We start from the raw sequence: 20888 nt of genomic DNA on the forward strand, positions 1-20888 counted from the left end.
TCCCAACCTGTAAGAGGCAGCAACGTGCTGCATGGCGTCCAGTCTACCGCAATTTCACAAGAAGAAGAAGAAAGCCCTAGATCTCCATTTTCACATTTTCAATACGGCTAAGCTTTATTGCGCACATCCAGTTGTTAACCAAAGAAGTTTAAATAAAGAGACGGATCGTTTGAATGATTCAAGGTAAAGATATCCATCGACCGGAAGCTGCATGCGGGACGGTCGTCTGGGTTTTTGTCAGCGTAGAACCGTAGAGCTGCCCTTATAGCCCGATGACATTCACCTACCTACATTACTACCACATAGATTACATTAGCATCCGTAGCTAAAGCTAATGATGATAGCCTGCTTAAGCTGGCTGGTTCGTGTGTTATATATTGGCAGAAATGTGCTGTGAAATTCCAAAAGCCATTAAAACAGAAGATAAATAACAACCACGTAACTCCAACAGCTTTCGCTTCTAATGAATATTTCTCATCCATTTATTTACTAAATGGGTATCCTGTTCACTGCACTTCAGCACTTGACTCCTGTTGCCATGGAAGCTTGTAGCATTAACCATCAAATACATGTAGCACATGTTTCTGCTGCTGGAGATTCAAAGGAGGAGCTCAGTGTTGTTGTTGTGGCTCGTTACTGAACATGTAGTCATGCGTCTTCAAACAGCTAACGTGTGTTAACTAACATGTATGTTAGCTGTTTGCTAATAAATGATGACTGAAAAAACTAGTCAATTTGTGAATCTAGTTTGTTTTAACATGATGCTCTCTCTGTGTGAGACAGAGTGGAACATTGTGCCCCTCCAGACCGTCACTCAGAATGATGGAGTTACCCAACTACAGCAGACAGCTGATGCAGCAGCTGTGGGCCCTGCGGAAGGAGGGCAGCTTCTGTGACTGTACCATCCTGGTGGGAGACAGCCCTCACCGGGCACACAAGCTAGTGCTGGCCGCCTCCAGCATGCTCTTCAGGTAGTGTGTGAGCACTGTGCAGGGCATGAAAGACTGGTTAATAGACCTGTATATGTTGTCAGTGAGTTTGCAAATAGTTGAGGGTGAGTATGATAAGTTAGAACAAGTCACTATACGATATAGTAAGTACAATATTAATATAAAAATTATGTACAAAACACAGCTGACTCTTAAGTACTGAACTCACTGGCTAAAGAACATGTCATTTTAGACAATGAAGGAGCTCTTCCTCCGCTAAGTTTAGTTTAACAATTAACCTAATAAACACACAATAATGGGAGTGATGTTGATCATCTTCTCGTATAAAAAAAAGAAAATCATTTCCCAAATATAATTGAATTGACCAATCATTGGTTTTCATATTATTTAGTTGCAGTGTTGCAGGGCAAGCCTAAGTCTGTGTTAGCCAATAGCCATCATCGTGAAGGCACATGGATTTGATAAAGAAAGATGTCATATAGTGGGGTAGTCAATTTAGGGACTAGTGACTTTGTGGCAAATGGAAAAATAAATCAAAATGTCCCTCTTCTCTTGTCAGGTCTCTGCTGGATGGCTCCGACACCATCTCCATCGACACGGCCATGGTTTCCTCCCAGGAGTTTGGCTGTCTGCTGGACATGGTCTACACGGGCAAGCTGCCCATCGGCAAACACAACGTCAGCCGCATCGTCTCCGCCGCGGACAGCCTGCAGATGTTTGACGTGGCAGTGGGCTTCAAACACGTGCTCACCAGCCTGGTCAACCAGCAGCCCTCAAAGCCGGCCCTTCACACACACACTATACCCAGCCTGGCAGTGGTCAACAAAGACCAGAGTTTGAGCCCTGAAGCTTCAGAGCCACCCAACATTGAGCCCTCTAGTTCAGAGCAGACAGAGACAAAGGCTGGTCTGAGGGAGGAAGAGCCAAAGAGGGCTAGTGGAGACACAGAGGAGCCAGCCTGTAAGAGAGCCTGTGTGGAGTCCACAGGTCAGTATCAGCTCAACACGTGGAAGGGAGTAATACACTCAGGCTGCGTTCCAATCCCCAGACTTTCTGCTATTTAGCATGGTAGAAAAAAAGATTTAGGATGTCCTGATTCTTGTGGCCAGATTTAGTATGGTTAGAAATACCCGGATGTGTACTACATATACAGACTCAAACAGACAAGGTTTAGCCAAATAAACAACATATGGAAGAAGACATTTTATGGAATCAAAATAGACAAAAATCTTAAAATTCAGCTGTGCTTGAAAAAATATATTTTTCCATGCAGTGTCTCATCTTAATACAACTACAATATGCAATACTTTCTGATGTATGTATGACGAATGTATGAACTGTCTGCATATGTGTGTGGGTATACAGAGCCTGTCGAAGCCAAATCCTCAGTTGAAAGTGAGGACACAGAAGAACGCAACATGGCGGCAGTCAAGCCCTCCATTGGGCCTTCTCTACTGGAGAACTCCTCTGAGCTGGTGTCTCTCCTCAGCAGCATGGCCTCTGCCCTGGAGCTGCTGAGCCAGGCAGCACACTGTCTGGATGAGCAGGACAGACAGGTACAACAGGGCACCCCCAGTCCTCCAAAGAATATTACCACTACAATCAAAGGTCTTAATAATAAAAGTAATGCTACTTTGTTACTCAACTAAAACATAGTGTGTTAGTCTCCGCTACACAGTGGAACAGTGTGAGAAACCAGTGGCAGGACTTAAAGCTTAAATCTTAGAATATGTTCAACATGTTTTTACAAGTAATATTTATTTGCAAAAAGTATCCCCCCCTCCCCTTTTGACCTTGTAGCTTGAGTTCCTTAATTACTAAGTAAAGTATCTACGAGTCGATGAATTGTGGCAAAGGTCAGTCCTGTGTGTTTTAAGTTGTTTTACTTATTGCGTGTATTATGTACTACTATTTGTATAAATGGAACAGTGTATGAAATGTATCGTGTGACACCATAAGACACCATTGAGTTGTCACCCATACGTCTCCCCCTCTCCCAGGTCAACAGTAGTAGAGTGCAAGGATTGTCATAAAAACAACAAACAAAGCGAATATAAACTTTCTGTATATAGATAATTGAGCTACTGGAAGCCCTTTTAATCTGAAATCTGTGCTGGAAGCTTTGTGTTTAGATTACTGTGTGGTTTAACACAGACTGAACAAATCAAATAAAGTTGGTGTGAGGGTGACACCACTGTTTACTGAGAGGATCAGTGATGTTGTGCAAATATACAATATAGTGAATGTATCAAGACAACAGGAATGAAGTGAAAACGGCAAATAAAATGTAGGACAGAATATAGCATATTATCAAAATGAGCAATACAAATCTGTCTTCAATAGGCCTGGGTATATGTGTGGATGAAGTATACATATAAAAGGTGACTTATTGTGTTGTTGTTGCAGGTTGTGTGTGAGTGCTGTGAGGAGGCAAAGCCCGGCCCAGCCATGGAGCAGCTCATGAACAGAGTGAAGGAAGGTGATCTGAGTGAGGCAGCTCTCCTCAGGCTGCTCCAGGAGCTCCAGCACACCGCTCCCTCGTCCTTCCCCACACCACTGCTCTCTCTGCTGGGGGAGAGACAGGGACCGGAGGAGCCTACCACAGGAGGTAAATAACTAAACACTGTGGGTTATAGAGCGGAGAGGCAATTAGGCACCTACACCACCTATACAGCCCAACTGTAAACCCAAATCCACAAAATCCTTCTAGCTATGCTATTTGGGGAGTTAGTTGCCCTTCCCTGCCCACGCTTTCTATAAAAAAACAATTACTGTTGCCATGGAGAGTAAAAATCTAAATTTCATAACATTTATGAGAATTTATTTACAAAAGCTTATTAAGACATCCAACTGTGATGTGATATATATATATATTAATATATATTGATTTTTACTATTTTAGACCAGGTTTCAAGAGGCTTCAACATAACAAACAAAAAAGTCCTTTTCACTTTTGAACACCCATTTATATTAACACACTGCCCTCTGATCATGATAGTTGTCCAAATCAGTTGTTGAAACTAAAAATGTATCCAATAAAAACTATTTCTGTTCTTTCAACCCTCCAAGGTAATGCAAGGCTTTTTACAACTTTCCATTTCTGGAGATCAAAAAAATTGATCTCCAGAAATGCAACATCAGAAATATAAATACATCCAGCAATTCATTTGTTTACAAAGTGACACATTGTTTTTTTTATAAATCATATTTTATAAAATTTATAATTTATAAGTAACTTTATATATATTTTTATTTATTTATTTATAACTGTATTTCTATCACAGTTGACTTTGAAAAGCCAGAAGCCAGCGTCGGTGAAGAAAAGCAGCAGGAGGAGGAAGAGGAAGAGAGCCAAAGGGAGGAGAGTGAAGAGGAAGAGGAGAAGACAGACTCCTCCCCGTCCCCGTACTCCTGTCGCTGGTGTAAGAAGGGTTTTGCCTACAAGTGTCGCATGGCGGCCCACATGAAGCGCTGCTCCCTGTCCCAGCAGTGTGAGCAGCAGTGCCCTCACTGCCCCAGGAAGCTGCCCAACCCGCGGGCCCTGCAGCGCCACCGGGCCGAGGCTCACCGCAGCACCACACGGCCCAAGAAGAAGGTCGCATGTGACCTGTGTGGGCGCACCTTTGCACACCCATCAGGTGAGAGCCCAGTGTATTGCCTGGGACACTGTCATTTCATTTTCATTAATTTAACCTTTATTTATACTCAAGAGATCAATGGAGGGGTGACCATCATTTACAATGATGTCGAGTCAAAAAAATGCAAAGCATAAACAACAACACAAACAGCGATGTCGAATGGCTGCAATTCAAATTAAATGGGTGAAAGTAGAATGTAGTAGCCTGGCATTCCCAGACCTGCCACTAGGCGCTGGCAAATTAAATTTGCTGCGCCTGTTGGTCTGGACACTCTCCGTTGAAGCTTTTTCAAAAAGACCAGAAATCTGGGCTCACGTTTCAATTGGTTCTATTTAATATGGGCGCGCCAGCGGCCTTTGTGTGGTGCTCTGGGGCGGAGGTAACCGGATGACGACAGTGACGTATATGCGACGTCGAAGCCGTGATAGTAAACATCAAAGATGGCTGCGGATATGTTGTGTGAGTTTGAGACTGCTTTGGCCTCGACCCCTTACGATTTGGAAGACGGCACTCAAATCTTTCATTAGCAAGTAAGTGGAATGTTCTGTTTTGCCGACCGACCACGGCAAACGTTTAATTTAACAGTTTAACAGCTGTTCGCTAAACGAACGGGGCTTACGTCACCTTGTGCATCGCTCTGATTGGTTGTAGTGCTATCCAACTGCGTGCAGTGGCATTTGAAATGCACGAGTAGGAGCCGCCCCTTCAGTTGGAAATTACTATTGATCGTGGCCATACCCTCTATCGTTCAAGATATCAGGGTCTGGATTTCCAGGCTAAGAATGTTGTACATTGCCTGGAAAATTGCCTTAACATTTGTAAGCAGAGCAGACGGCATGTGGGAAGACTTTCAAATGACATTAAAAGGCAAACGAAGTGATAGTTATCCAGAACACTTTTTTGTCAAAATCAGCCTCTAACTGTCCGTCGTGTGTGCAAGCTGAAAAAAAAGATCAGGTGTTTGCAATCCGCTAACAGCGATCTTAAAAGGCCCGGCTCAGTTCTAATCCTAGTCTAAACGTAAACAAACGGTCGCCAAGCGTTCGCTGGAGATCACTTAGTATGCCTTTATCAAGCTGAATGAAACTATTTTGAGGATTTTGCTGTATCACTGAAAACATTTTCCCACCTACACAGACAGTTTCAGAAGATACATTTAGAAAACCCAACAACCAACCTGCAGCAATGGAAATGTCATCCTGTCCCTACTGTCATATTGGTTTTTACATTCTAAAATGAGATTTTTTATTTTTTTTAATTACGTCATGATTTTGTGCTAGTCAGGGCGAGCCTCAAGAAGGTCAAAGGACATAAAGTTTGTGTTTCCTGTTTTCCAGGCATGATTTACCACAAGCGCACGGAGCATTTTGAGGAGAAGCCCTTTGCCTGTGAGGACTGTGGAGCAAAGTTTGGGGCCAACTCTTCTCTTAAGAACCACATGAGGCTGCACACGGGGGAGAAGCCCTACCACTGCAAACACTGTGACATGAGCTTCAGTGTGGCGGCCGCACTCGCATACCACACCAAGAAGAAACACTCTGAGGGTAATAAACACAGACAGACAGACAGACAGACAGACAGACAGACAGACAGACAGACAGACAGACAGACAGACAGACAGACAGACAGACAGACAGACAGACAGACAGACAGACAGACACCTGGTGTAGTGGTTATGATTCAATGAAAATACAGGCCTGTTGGTGGTGTAGGAGTGCTGCTGACCATCTTTGTCATTTTGAATACATTACACTTTACATTTAAAGGTGCTCCGAGGAACTTTCAGTTTTTGTTTAACAATTGCGCCCCCTTTGGACAAAAGCGGTAATGTTTTTACTACGCCAGCTGTTGTTCCTGGGTGAGCGTTCCCATGACAAAGCCATTAAGAAAAACTATAAATAGAAAAAGGCATTCTTTGCACTGATGGTCTCGTTTGCTGTTACATGTAAAAATGTATGATCATCAGAGGAAAAATATTAAAAAGTTCCTGCATAGCACCTTTAATAAAATAAAGATTTTTTTTAACAATAGTATTATGATTTCATTCCAGTAACAGTTAATAATTGTGTTATCTTTTGACTGCTATCCCCATAATGTAATTATTATTTGATATCTTGAATTGGACCCAAATGTATTCAGCTTTTGTGTCGTTGATGGGGCAGAACTTTATCTCCTCTTAATGGTGTGTCTTTGTTCTCTCTGTGTTTAGGAAAGATGTATGTGTGTCAGTACTGTAAGGCGGTGTTTGCCCAGTCTATTGAGCTGTCGCGCCACGTGCGAACACACACTGGGGATCGGCCGTATGTCTGTCGAGAATGTGGCAAAGGCTACAGCCAGGCCAGTGGACTCACCGTTCACCTGCACACCTTCCACAGTAAGAGAACACACACACACACACACACATACACACACACACACACACACACACACACACACACACACACACACACACACACACACACACACACACACACACACACACACACACACACACACACATACCCTATTCATCACTTCTGAGGACATTAAATAGACTAACATTCATTTCCTGGAGACTTGCCCTTACCATAACCACTACTTGCCTTAGCCTTAATATTACCCTAACCTTAACCTAAGTCTACCCTTACCTTAAAGAAAGTGTTCACCCTAAAATGTCAATATTAAGTTATGGGGTCTTCCATTTTGTCCACACAAGGAAGGCACGTCCCAACAATATCACTGTGTAAACAGACAAATGTCCCTACGACATGAGTAATACCAGCCCACACACACTCACACCCATTCCTTATATATATGTATATGTGTGAATTATTTGTTGAACTGTTGAACTGCATTAATCATTGTAATGCTCACTTTAACAGCAATAGGAACTCATCCGTAGTGTAAGTGATGTAGCAGACACCATCGTAATGTAATGAATATGTATTTGGCTGGGTGTCAGATTTGTCGGAGCCTCATGACTGTCAGAAGTGTTGTCTGAGCTTCTCGTCGTTAGAGGATCACCGGCAGCACATCCAGGAGTCCCACCCTAAAGACTTCCACAAGTGTCCCACCTGCAGCAAGGTGTTGACCAGCCAAGCCCTGCTGGACAAACACACAGCCACACACAGTGGAACCAAGCCCTTCAGCTGTGACCTGTGCAACAAGTCCTACCAGGTAGTGGAGCCTCAGTTTTAAGGCTTTTAATTGAATTGTACCGTTTGACTGAATTTTATTTCAATTTATTAAAACTTTTAAATTTTAAAATGATGTTGATTTGTTTATGAATTTATTTATTATTTCTATGTTTATTTAGTTTTTTAATAAAAAAAAACATGTATTTAACTATATATATTTATATGTCTTAATCAATTTTTTTCTGTTCTCATAGTTCATTATTATTATTATTAGTGCTGTCAAACGATTAAAATATTTAATCGCGATTAATCGCATCAATGTCATAGTTAACTCGCGATTAATCGCGATTAATCACGATTAATCGCATTTTTTTTTTCAAATATTTATGCTCTTATCACACCCATTCTAATTATGATAATAAAGAAGAAATACACTGAATTACAATGATGTCTACACCATTGTAATTCAGTGTAGCCTATTTCTTCTACAATATCACAACTTGCAATTCAGTGCAAATAACAATAGGCTATATAACCTCCCTCCCCACCACCCCTAGAACAGCATTCACAAACATATTGGAACTTATTTTTTTATTTAAAAACCAAACCATAAAACAACATAGGGTATATAAACAAATAAGTATTAAAGCTAAATTAAACTGGTTGTTGTAGGCCTAAATGTTTTGGGAGTCTTTCATCCACGGCTTATTTCAGACTGTGTGTGGAGTGGGCACACTATGCCTGCGTGCAGGTGGTTGCCATGGTGCTGCTGCAGCCGAGGCTTCGTAGCGAAAATTAAAGTGAAAATGAATGACTGGCGGCTGCCACTAACATTCATGGAGGTTTTGGTGGGGGCGCAGAGTTATAAGTAGGACTTTTGCAAATGACAGGCTTTCTTTACTGTTCTTTTCCGCATAGTCTCAGACTCACAACACGGAAGAAGCTACTAGTAAAGGTCGCGCAGCAGGAAGTGCTAGGTTCCGGTTTCTGCTTCAAAATAAAAGTCCGAATTGACTTGACGTTTCGCCGTTTTGTCAGTTAAATGATTTTATTGTGAAATTACGCTGTAGGACATGTTCCGTTTGAATTGACAGTAACTTACCTTCGAGCAATATGAATAGTTTGTAGTGTTAGTTGTTCAAACATTACTAGTTGACACAACAGCATGTGAAACAACAATCACAACATTTCCTAGGCCATGACGAGCGTTAATCGCGCGATAAAAAAATTGACGTCGTTAAAATGGGTTTGAGTTAACGCCGTTAATATCGCGTTAAACTGACAGCACTAATTATTATTATTATTTTTTTAAAGATACTTTTTAGCATTTTTATGCTTTTATTAGACAGAGAAGAGACAGAGGTGAAATGGGGCAGAGGGGGGAATGACATGCAGAGAACGACCACGGGCCGGATTATTATTATTATTATTATTATGTAAATCACTGTGTGCTTAATTTTCAGTGAAAAGCAGTCTATAGATAAAGTTTGATCGTTTCTGTCTGTCTCCGTAGCAACTGTCCGGCCTGTGGTACCATAACAGGACCAACCATCCCGATGTGTTTGCTAATCACACGCGGCAGCTCAAGACCCTGGTGCAGTGTGACGTCTGCTTCAAGTTCTTCCCCAGTGCCGCCAGTCTGACCAAACACCAGTCAGCTGAACACCAAGGTGAGAGGGCAACACCGGCATGGCCAGAAGATTGAATTAATGTGGCCTTTCACCACAAGATACATCCGAGAACTGTTTAGCTACATCTCAACTTCAAGGTGTGTTTAAGAAATCTACTATGGGAGGGGGGGGGGGGGTTAGTAGTGGTTAGAGCCTCGGGCCTCGCAGCAGTCGTTATCTGCATGTCTTCCCCTCTTCGCCCCATTTCAACTCTGTCTAATAAAGTAAAATGCCAAAAAAATAAGATTAAAAAATATAAATCTACTATGAACAGATGAAACAGTTTGTGCTTTCTATTGTCTAAATGGGGGGGGGGGGTGTTCCATGTGTTCATGCCAGAGTTTTTTTTTATCGTAATACTTCAGCCATTGTTTCGGCGGAAGAAAGCGTATCACGGAAGAAAGCGTATCGCAACATGTGTGACAGTTAATGTTCCTAGCTGCAGTGTGTGTTTCAGAATGAATGACTAACTTATCAGGTGTGTGTTGGTGTTGTCCAGGCTCATCAGCTTCATCGGCACGCTGTCCTCACTGCCCCACTGTGCTGGCTGGAGAGGAGGAGATGCAGGAGCACATCAGCAGCCAGCACATCACCACCACTACCAGCAGCAGCAGCCCCACCAGGCCACACAGTGAGGCCTTCAGCTGCCCATTCTGCTCCACTCTCTGCCCCTCACACCTGGAGCTGCAGGAACATCTGCTCTCCTGCCACATGGAGACAGAGCACGAGCAGGCCTCCACCTCCAACACAGTAAGCAGCCAGACACACACACAGCCGTACACACGCACGCACGCACACACACACACACACACACACACACACACACACACACTCACACTCACACTCACACTCACTCACTCACAAGTAGAACTTTATCAAGTTTTAATTATTTTATGAAAAATCATTAAGTTCACTGAACAACAAAAAGATGAATGTTGAGTAAAATATTACTCTTCTGTCTGCCCCCATCCATTCAATAAATAAAGTAAAATGCCCCCCTCCCCCCCCCCATGTGATGGAGGAATGCATAGTGCATGTAGGGGGCGTGGCCTCAGTACCCCTGCAGTAAGCAGTGTGCTATGTGCAACTTGCCAAGTGTACTTGCATAAAATCTGGTTGTTTTAGTCAAGATTATGGTAAAATATATGTTCCCAACTATATTTAAAATCACTGTTTAAGCCTCTGTAAACCTGGTCTAGTAAAGGTCAATATATGATATCAAGTTGGGTGTCTCAATAAGCTTTAAAAAAAATCTGATTTGAAATGAAATGTTCATGAATATTATAAAACTGATTTGAAAAAACTGCTTTTTTACAGTAGAGCGTTTGCCAGGACTGAAATAACATAGTTAGAAGGATTTAGTGCATTTGGGTTGCTTTAAATTTAGTGAATTCCCGTTAATTCCCAAAATTCCCGCTAATTCCCATGGAAAGTTTCCAACTTTGAAAATTCCCGGAATTTTGCAACCCTACTCACTCACTCACTCACTCACACACACACACACACACACACACACACACACACACACACACACACACACACACACACACACACACACACACACACACACACACACACACACACACACACACAGTTCTATATGGACAAATGATAGTTCACCCCAGCTCAGATGCTAAACTGGATCAGCAGAAAATGAATCAGATGGCAGTTTTAATCACTTATAAGTGGCATTGTCAAAAGTTTGTTGGATCATTTCCATCGTCTTACTCTTTTATGAATACATTATTAGTTTAAATAAGTTAGTTATTATAAGACACTAAGAAATTTAAAGCCATGTATTTGGCCTCAGGAATGTGACATGAACATTTGTCATCATTTAGTATGTCTTTAGAATGGTGACCTTGTCTAGCACATTGTGACTCCTTAGCAACACAAGACATTTGCATATTTGCACTGGGAAGGTTTACATGTTAATGTATATGTTTTCTTACAGCTGTGACATATACATTTTATATCTTTATATACTGTAAAGTGGGACAGCCAACCCACACACGGTGGGCCAATATGCACCTCAGCATTTAATATTTCTATTACATAAATTTGTAATTTCTATCCTTTAAATTTTTTCACATTCATATTATTTGCATTGTAGCACAACCGGTATTTCACTGCACATTTTAAATCAGTATGTGCTACCTTGGTTATGAATAAAGATGATTAAAGCTGCAGCCTTTACCTTTTAAAATAAATATTTAAAGGTGCCACGAGGAACTTTAAAATATTTATGACATTTTTCCTCTGATGATCATAAATGACATGTAACAGCAAAACGACACCATCAGTGCAAATAATGCTATTTGTATATCCTTTTTCTCAATGCCTTTGTCATGGGTATGCTCACCCTGGAACTACAGCTGGCGTAGTAAAAAACACTACCGCTTTTGTCCAAAGGGGGTTCAAGAATGAACAAAAACTGAAGGTTTCTTGGAGCACCTTTAACATACCGGTACATCATGTCTGTCCACTCAGGGTCTTCCAGCAGCAGAAGCAGCAGCAGCAGACAGTGAGGTGCTGTGTGAGGAGCAGGCTGAGGTGTATGTGTCTCTGGCTGGAGGCAGAGCAGAGGGCGCAGCAGCAACAGAGGTGGTGGAAGTCAACATGTACGACCTGTTCGACAGCTCCGTCACCTTCATCTGTGAGGACAAGACAGCAGCTCCACACACGCAGCCATGAAACTATGAGCCCAGGGAGGGAGGGGGGGTTTATGTGTTCCGCTTTGATCAATGGCACAACTACAACACAGGCTAAAGTCACCTCAATTTACAAGCCAACCACTGTGTTGTTGGTTATAGCTTTAGTCTACCGACATTTTTTTTTTTTTTGTGGTTTTAGTAAATGTGATGAGTTTTAGTTGGCTTATAAGAGCAGTCCTGAATGTGTACGGAAAAAAGCCAACACCAAACATCATGCTGTGCCCACTCCTCCAGCCCTGCTTCTTTTACTACACTTAGCACACAGCTGTCCCCCAGAGATGGAATGTGGACTCTCAGTTAAAGGTGAGGCTCTGGCCTAGCCTTGAAATCCAGACCCATATCTACCTTCCCTACTCAAGGGGGTGACACCAGCACATGCATTTTAAAGTACTACCTGCACGCGATTGGATAGCACTACGACCAATCAGAGCAATGAACAAGGTGACGTATTCAGCCCCGTTAGTTTAGCGACCAGCGGGGCTAACTGGTAAATTACACACGTCAATTTAAATTGGCTAGAAAACATTTCCTGGAATTATCTTTTCACAATGTTTTTGTTAAGCTTTCACTCACACATAACTCATTAATGTGACATAGTTCTTACCGTCAACAAATTCCTTGAAAAACCCAAAACCAAAAGGGCATTTGTTTGGGACTATTTTCAGAGGCGGATGTATCCACATGTAGTGCTCTAGTGAGTATTTGTGGTAGCAGTGTGTGGGACTTGGTCAGAATAAACTACAGTACAGTGTGTGTGTGTGTGTTAGTGGTGATGAAGGAACATGTCCAACAGTGTGGCTCATGTGTTTTTAATAGAGCTCTAAAATACATTAGCCTGTGACACACACACAGTACTATTCAGTGGACACATTTATTTATTGTTCTTCTAATGAGAATTGTTAACAATGAGAAAACCAGCCTTATCTTTTTAAAAGGAAAAGCTAGAACATAAAGGTAATATGGTGTGGTGCTGCATTGCATTCTGGGTTATTCTCTGCTACTATGGAAACTGGTCTCACTCTTGTCCACACTGGATTTTTTTCCGTTTGATTTCTTAAGTTATTTCTCCTCTGACATGTCCAGTTTTCTACAGTCTGAAATGCTACTCTTGATGTGTCATATTTGTTCGTTAAACAAATGCTTTGACAGCAGTAGGAAATGGGTGTGTTTCAATGTGGATGTGTCTTATTGTAAATAAAAACAAATAGAAAATCCAATATATATTTATTTGTTTATTACAGAAGTGTTCAAAGGTAACACACCTGCTGACACGGATTGGATAAATACACACTTTCTGAAATCCTAAGAAAAAAACACAACGGCCTAATAAAGCAAGGTCCTGAGTAGTAGGTTGAAAAAGGAATATGTGTTTGTAGCATGTAGCAGAATATCCATACCATTTCATCTGTGGGAAAATAAATTCTTAAGTCAACACCGGTCACAAAAAAAATTGAAGTTACAAAATGGATTCTGAATGTGGAATAAAGAGTTCCACTATCAAAGAAAATGTCACTAAACTGATTTGTTGTTGTCCACTGTTGTACATTCCTTTCATTAAATGCTTTTCATCGTCCTTGAGTTGAACTGACACCAAATAAGGAAATAGCTACAAAACTAGCAAGTTTGAACAGCCTGTTTTAATGAAGGACCCCTAAAACCTCTGGAGAAAAAAAAACAGCTTTACTGTGGCCTGGTTTTCTTACTATTCCCCCAGCATTAAGTCCATTCTACATGAGGGCTTTTCTAGATCATACCTCGCTTGCATTCTGAAGGCCAGGGCGGAAAAAGGAAACAACTGATTTATTTTTTGCCTAACTATAATGTGCTGCCGGGTGAGTACATCCAATAGGCCTTCATACATCATCTAAAAAACTATTTTCTAAAATAGTCCACATTCCTCTGTTTGAGCGCTGTCCTGATTATTTGTAGCCTGGAACAAAATAACCTTTTCAAATGGTTGGAGATGGGTGGAGGTGTAGTTTGGTGAGCTTTGAATTTGCGGTACTTGTTAGGGGCAATGGTCCACTGTTTCAATGGTCAGCTATTTTTCTAATTCAATGTTAAAGGAGAAGTAAGTGATATTTATTTAGTTAATAATGTGTTAAATCACTCTTCATACAGCAATCCCTTAAACAGTAAGAGCAGTTCATAGCGCATGTCTCCCAGTCATTCAGCTTTGCAGTAATTGCCGGATACAATTTTTTAAGTATCCCACTCGTTTGAGTATGCCCTTGAACGATGACTCGCTGCTCTCCATCGCGGCACTATCTGACGAGGACGGCTGCGCAAATAAATGCTTCTTATAGCACCTGTAGACAGCCAGACAGACACAACACAAATATACCATAAATGGATAAATTAATAGAATGTACAGGCTACTTTCAATAAATAGTTAGTGCAAATATCTTTCTGCACAGGCAAAGGATTCAAGTTCTGAATGTGAGATTGCTTCCAGTAGTGTGGAGGATAACCATGTGTGTGTATGATTGCGAGGACCCCCACCTGAGGAATTGCATTTGTGTAACCTTGTGTGTTAATTGACAAATAAAGGACTCAATTCAGACATGGTAATCGTCATGCTAGCCAAAGCGTAATTAGCTTTTTTTTAAATGCCTCTGTATGCACTCAGCCTAGTAATGCACACTGTCCAATTAGTAACTGTTCATTGTAACCTAAAATTACGTATTTCATTCCTCTTGTATATCAAATGTGTTAACCATCCACACTGACATACAGCTGCTAGCCTACTAGCCTTTTTGAACCAGACCAAACAAACTGTAGATGCGGGTCCTACTGCTCAAGTGACTTCTCACATTCATTTGGATGGAAATGCAATAATGTGTGTGAACAGATAAATATGTTGAGGGTAAAACATTGTTAAAAACAAAAACAAATGATCAAATCCAATGTGGTGTTTGAGATTCCCCTTTCTTCTAATCTCAGCCTCAGTCAGACTGTGCTCCTACGCTCCAGGCTTTAGATACAGTACCTGTCATCATGACCATGTTTCTATGATCTTCTCATGTCTACAAAACAAGCAGCATGTGAAGCAGGTTTTAGTTCTTCAAAAAGCTGCATTAGTGTTAAGAGCCTTGCTTCTCTCTGCTTCCCTGGGGGACTACACAGCGTCAATGTGCCTCTTCTTTTTTCAGCTGGTGATCTTCTTGCGGGGGAGGTAGGCGTTGGTGATCTGGTTCATCACCACTAGCGCGGGGAAGAGGGGCAGCAGGAGGAGGGCCCACCAGGCCAGCCCTTTGACAGAGGCCTGGAACCAGTCGGAGAACATGGCCGACACCACGGTGACGGTGGCCAGCAGGTAGACCAGCAGACCGCAGGTGGCGTGGTAGAGCTTGAGACGGGGCACGGAGGAGGACAGACGCAGCGGCTTGGGGCAGATGACACAGAGGCCGCAGACCGCCTGGAGCAGCGTGGCAGACAGCGTGCACACACCCAGGACGCTGTGCCAGCTGAGCAGGTGGGGCAGCTCAGACACGTTCTTACTGGCCACCATGAAGCCCAGCCCGGTGGCCGCAGCTATCAGCACCAGGGCCTGCAACAACCAGTGCAGACGCAGTTTACACTTCCTGGATTTGAAGCAGAAGGGGGATCCTTCAGCCGAGAACAGGAGGATGCCTTCAGTCATACACAGGCAGTACTGCACAAGGAGAGAGAAACGGGAGAGAGAGAGAGAGATTTTATTAATTTTCTTAAGCAAAGCAGGCAGATACTGTGTGTGTAAACAAAACATAGTATTGTAACCCAATGTAAGAAAGATTATTATGTTCCTATTGTTTCATGGCCAATGATCATTTATATCTTAAAGGTGCACTATGCATTTTTCAAGGGATGGAGATGTGTTTACATTAGCAGAGCCTGCAGTTAGTTTACTAAATATATTTACTCTTCATGTTTTTCTTTACCAAACGTAAGTAAGACTATGTTTGTGTGTTGAAACAACTGTGGGCCATGCTGCCGTGAAACAGTGACTTTTCAGGAAGCTTTCTAACTTCAAACAGTGTTCCAGGGATCACATTTTCCCGTGAGGAAAGTTTGTTTATTCAGTTATGGGAATATACCTTAGGAAATGTTCACTTCTCTGACATACCCAAAGTGACATTGTTCACCTTTAATGAGATGTTATGCCTGTGTGTGGTCACTTCAGCGCATATCCAGGAGAGATTCACCAGTGTTAATTCATGGATAATTGATTACTGAGCTCCTCAGGGAACACTGTGATAAGCTACAATGACTTCTGCCTGTGTTGACAGGCTGTAAACAAACCTACATGATCCAAACCACTTCATTTGGAGATCAAATTGAAAGTGAGTGCGACTAAAATGTTTCCTCTGCTATAAGAGGGGGGTATGTCAAAGCTGTCCCAAGAAGTTGACGTCAGACAATTTATGTGATCATTCATTTTACATTTAGCCTCTAACATAGACCTTTTCTCAAACTTGCCCTGTGTTCCAATCCCCATACTTTCTGCTATTTAGTATGGTAGAAAAAAGATTTGAGATCTCTCAATTCTTGTGGCCAGATTAAGTATGGTTAGAAATACCCGGATGTCTACAACATCCGGCTGAGATTTTTAGTGTTGAAATCAGCAGCCTATTTGGAGCAATTCTGAACCACAATCCAGTGCGCACCGGAAGTGACGTCACATCAATGGAGCCTCCGTATGAAAACAACCGGGGATGTGACGGATACAAAGGCAGGAGGCAAGATCAAGGCGCAATGTTATTAAGAAATAAATAAGTAAAAGTATGTCCCAATTGTATGCCTACTGCATCCTAACTAAATATTTTTTATGGTCAGATGTAGTTTGTAGAATAAAGAAAAGAAAGAGTATGCGATTTGGAACGCAGCCCTGGAGTTTTTTGTTTAATATAAATGAAGGCAAATAATGAAAATAGGACCCAAACAGGAGAGGCCTGGTGTTTGTACTGCCATTACAATCAGAAACACAACGTAAACCTGTCCACTATGTCAGGGTACAAAGCTGTTCTCCAAACGATAGCATATATTCTAGGTCAGCTGTAACACAATAGCAGACAGAGTCATGCACCACAGTCTCCCTGCTCCCAACACAATCTATTATTCACAGTGGAAAAGAAGATGGAGACAGAGGTTGACGGAGCTTCGGGAGTGTTTCCTTACATATCCTTAATGGAAAGACTTGTCCTCCCTAATAAGTTCAACATTAAGAAAGTAAGAACCCCCTTCTTCAATTATAATTATCTAAACATAGGCAATTATGACATCAGGAAGTCCTAAAAGTGTCAAACTAAGAAGGAAATGAGAGTGAGCAAACTCATGTTGGCTATAGTGTCATAATGGCCCCTTATTATGTAATGGTATTTTCCTCTTGGAGAAAACACTGAGATAGTGAGATAAAAACTATTGGTTTTGTCATGAATATGAAACAGTATCAACAACTACTGAACCATTATCTCACGGTTATATTATGGAGATCATCATTTTGTCAGTATAGAATTGGAGGGCAGCCAATCAGATCTGACCTTTACTGTGTGAGTGAGTGAGTGAGTGAGTGAGTGAGTGAGTGAGTGAGTGAGTGAGAGAGAGAGAGAGAGAGAGAAGGTAAAGCCTTAATGGTCCATAGACTTACTGCAGCAGACATGCACACTGGATGCCAGGAAAACAAACCTGAAACAGAGATACAAACAACAGTTAACCATGTTATAAATAATCCACAGTGATCAAGTTAGGCCTACATGTTCACAATGACTGAACGGTGTCTCATAGGGTCCGCATGGCTTTAACCGCTGCAATCATCTGAAAAATACCAACAGAACCTGAAGACATGTTCTAGTGGAGATGTAATCGTGGAACACCAATCCCTCACTGCTCCCAGTTAATCTCTAACTGGACTATTTCAGAATATGTAGAGTTAAAAACAAAAATGGCATCTAATGCCACAACCATTAGGCTATTCCGTTAAACAATAAATTAGCCTATGTTTTAAACGGAACAGGGTAACAATCAGGGAAAGCTGAACAGGACAGTAAAAGTGCCAAGTAAATCCTTGAATGACTCCAGTTAAAATGAATAATTTCTTTACACTATGGTAGATATAGCCTATGTTCTGTCCTGATAGAATACTACAAATGATAAATGTTGTGCTGGTGTAAGCTATCAAACATGCACTCACTGGTTCCGGGTCTGGACAGCAGGGAGATGGTTAGGGTCAGGCCCAGGCCGGTGACATGAGCCACTATGACCGACGCTCTCCGCATCCACACGTAGAGCCAGTAGTCCCGCATCCCGAGCCCCTCTCCCACCGGGCTGTACTCTACATCAGACCGCATTCTGCCCGCCACCGCCAACACCGCGGGTCCGGACAGAGCACTGCACAAGCTCCATGTTCACAAGAGATTAAAGAGTGGGAGAACAGCAGAACAGCCGATACTACCAACACGGCTTCATTCAAGTCACATACAATAACAACACTGATACTTCCGCATCCAGCTAAAGCTCCTCGCGTTCAACCGCTCCGTGTTGATTCTGTGTCAATGCCACACAAAGTGCTGCCTACCATCAGCTGGTTACGATACTATTTATTTAAATGGTATGAGTCTCCTCCCGTCAGCTTCCCATACCAAGACTATTTCCTTTTTTTTAACAGTAGCTCAGCCTGTTTTAGTTTCACTTCCTGGTTCCCTGCCGAAGAGTAAGGAAAGAGCGAGATGCTTCACTTCCATCTCTTCACTTTCAATGTTTTTCACAGTGCTCGAAGCTGCCACCAGGCTGTTCCACTGTGTGTAGGCTACTGCTTATGCATTCTCACGAATGATAATACATTATTACTATAAAACTTCATGTATTTTTATTATGAGGCACAAACTCAACGTATGGAGCAGAAGTAGAGTAACGCAGTTCATTTAAAAACTCAATTTAGGCTATATGTTGTCAAACTTGTTTTTTAAAAACATTTTCTTTTACATAGACAAAGTATCACTTCAAAAACAATCTTCAATAAACAGTTCTTCATTCTTTAGTAGCCACACTAGTCTGTTTAACATTTTGAAATTAACCTTGCTACCTAAAATCTTTCATTTTCAACAGAACCATAATAAACATATCTGAACATAGCTGTAATACTACAGCAGTCATGATTAATGAGTAATCATAACAGTTTAGATAGTCAAGCATTCAGTAGCTCCATTATCCCACGGTCACATTGTACCCAGGCTGTGTCCAAATTTTAAGTGGAAATGTATTTTAAAACTTACTGGGAATTCAAACAATTCCAAAGATAAATAAGTCAGGCAGAGTTTTGGAAAATCTGAAGCAAGAAGACTAAACACTCCTATCACTGAGCATCATATATATTGTTACATTTTGCTGTAAAGTTGTACAACTGTGGAGTTTTCTAAATGTCCAGAAAATAGCACAACAACTCCTGAATCCGACTATCACGTCCTGGTAGAGGCAGAGCTGGAGGCTGGGGGGAGGGGGGGCGGGGATCATTGTCAATATCCCTGGTGAAAGTCACTGAGGTAGTCAAAAAACTACATAGTGACAAAGCCCCGGGGGTTGATGAGATCCCCCCAGAAATACTGAAAGCTTGGATGACACGTCTCTTTAACATTCTGTGGAAGTCGGGGACAGTGCCGAAGGACTGGCAGACCGGGTTGGTGGTTCCACTGTTCAAAAAGGGGGACTAGAGAGTCTGTGCAAACCACAGGGGTATCACACTTCTCAGCCTGCCTGGTAAAGTCTACTCCAAGGAATTATGGACCATCTTTTCACTCTTGCAAAGATCCTGGAGGGGGCTTGGGAATATGCTCATCCAGTCTACATGTGTTTTGTTTATCTGAAGAAGGCGAATGACCGGGTTTCCCTGGAGATATTGTGGGGGGTGCTGTGGGTGTATGGGGTGAGGGGGTCCCTTCTCAGTGCTATCTGATCTCTGTACACTCAAAGCCAGAGCTGTGTCCAGGTTCTCGGCCGACTGCTTCCGGGTGGGGGTTGGCCTCCTCACCAATCCCGTTTGTGATATTCATGGACAGGATATTGAGGCGTACTCGTGGTGGGGAGAGTTACTGTTCGGTGGGCTGAGGATCTCATTGCTGCTTTTTGCAGATGGTGTGGTCCTGATGACATCAGTCTGTGACCTTCAGCTCTCACTGGGTCAGTTCACAGCCAGGTGTGAAGCGGCTGCGATGAGGTCAGCACCTCTACATCTGAGGCCGTGGTTCTCAGCAGGAAACAAATGAATTGTCCACTCCAGGTAGTGAAAACCCCAAGTGAAGGAGTTCAATTATCGTTGGAGTTCTGAGATTGGCCGGAGATTTGGCACAGCGGGGGCAGTATTGCATCCGCTTTACTGCAACGTTGTGACGAAAAGGGAACTGAGCCAGAAACCAGAAAGCAAAGCTCTCAATCTACCGGTTGATTTTAGTTCCCACTCTCACCTATGGTGATGAAGCCTGGGTAATGACCGAAATAACTAGATTGCGGGTAAAAGAGCCCAAAATGGGTTCTCAGGAGAATGGCTGGCGTCTCCCTTAGATATAGGGTGAACAGATCTATCATTTGTGAGGTACTCGAGGCAGAACCCCTACTACTTTGGGTCGTAAGGAGCCAGTTGAGGTGGTTCGGGCATCTGGTAAGGATGCCCCCTGTGCGCCAAGAGAGGTTTCACACACGTATAGCCTGGAGGAGGAAGACCAAGGACTAGGTTGTAAGATTATATCTTAAAGCTGGCCTGGGAACGCCTCTGGATCCCCCAGTCAGAGCTGGTGGCCCTGGAAAGGGAAGTTTGAGGGCCCCTGCTGGA

The 20888-nt window shown here is 42.4% G+C and overlaps 2 protein-coding genes across 2 annotated transcripts; one reads left to right on the forward strand and one right to left on the reverse strand.

Moving 5' to 3' along the window:
• The first annotated feature begins 66 nt into the window (after positions 1-66).
• zbtb40 (zinc finger and BTB domain containing 40) lies at positions 67-12072 on the forward strand. The gene is made up of 12 exons (XM_080026000.1): positions 67-183; positions 784-971; positions 1510-1937; positions 2316-2506; positions 3357-3558; positions 4235-4588; positions 5926-6132; positions 6798-6962; positions 7530-7744; positions 9218-9374; positions 9874-10124; positions 11865-12072. The coding sequence occupies exons 2-12, from the start codon at positions 820-822 to the stop codon at positions 12066-12068; spliced, it is 2526 nt and encodes an 841-aa protein (XP_079882126.1). The 5' UTR covers positions 67-183; positions 784-819; the 3' UTR covers positions 12069-12072.
• Positions 12073-13326: 1254 nt separating this feature from the next.
• cyb561d1 (cytochrome b561 family, member D1) lies at positions 13327-18708 on the reverse strand. Its single transcript, XM_080026476.1, has 3 exons — positions 18258-18708; positions 17715-17752; positions 13327-15743 (listed from the first exon to the last, which is right to left on the reverse strand). The coding sequence occupies exons 1-3, from the start codon at positions 18412-18414 to the stop codon at positions 15237-15239; spliced, it is 702 nt and encodes a 233-aa protein (XP_079882602.1). The 5' UTR covers positions 18415-18708; the 3' UTR covers positions 13327-15236.
• Between the last annotated feature and the right edge of the window lie 2180 nt (positions 18709-20888).

This window comes from Ammodytes marinus (assembly GCF_949987685.1).
Source record: "Ammodytes marinus genome assembly, chromosome: 4".
Taxonomy (NCBI): domain Eukaryota; kingdom Metazoa; phylum Chordata; class Actinopteri; order Uranoscopiformes; family Ammodytidae; genus Ammodytes; species Ammodytes marinus.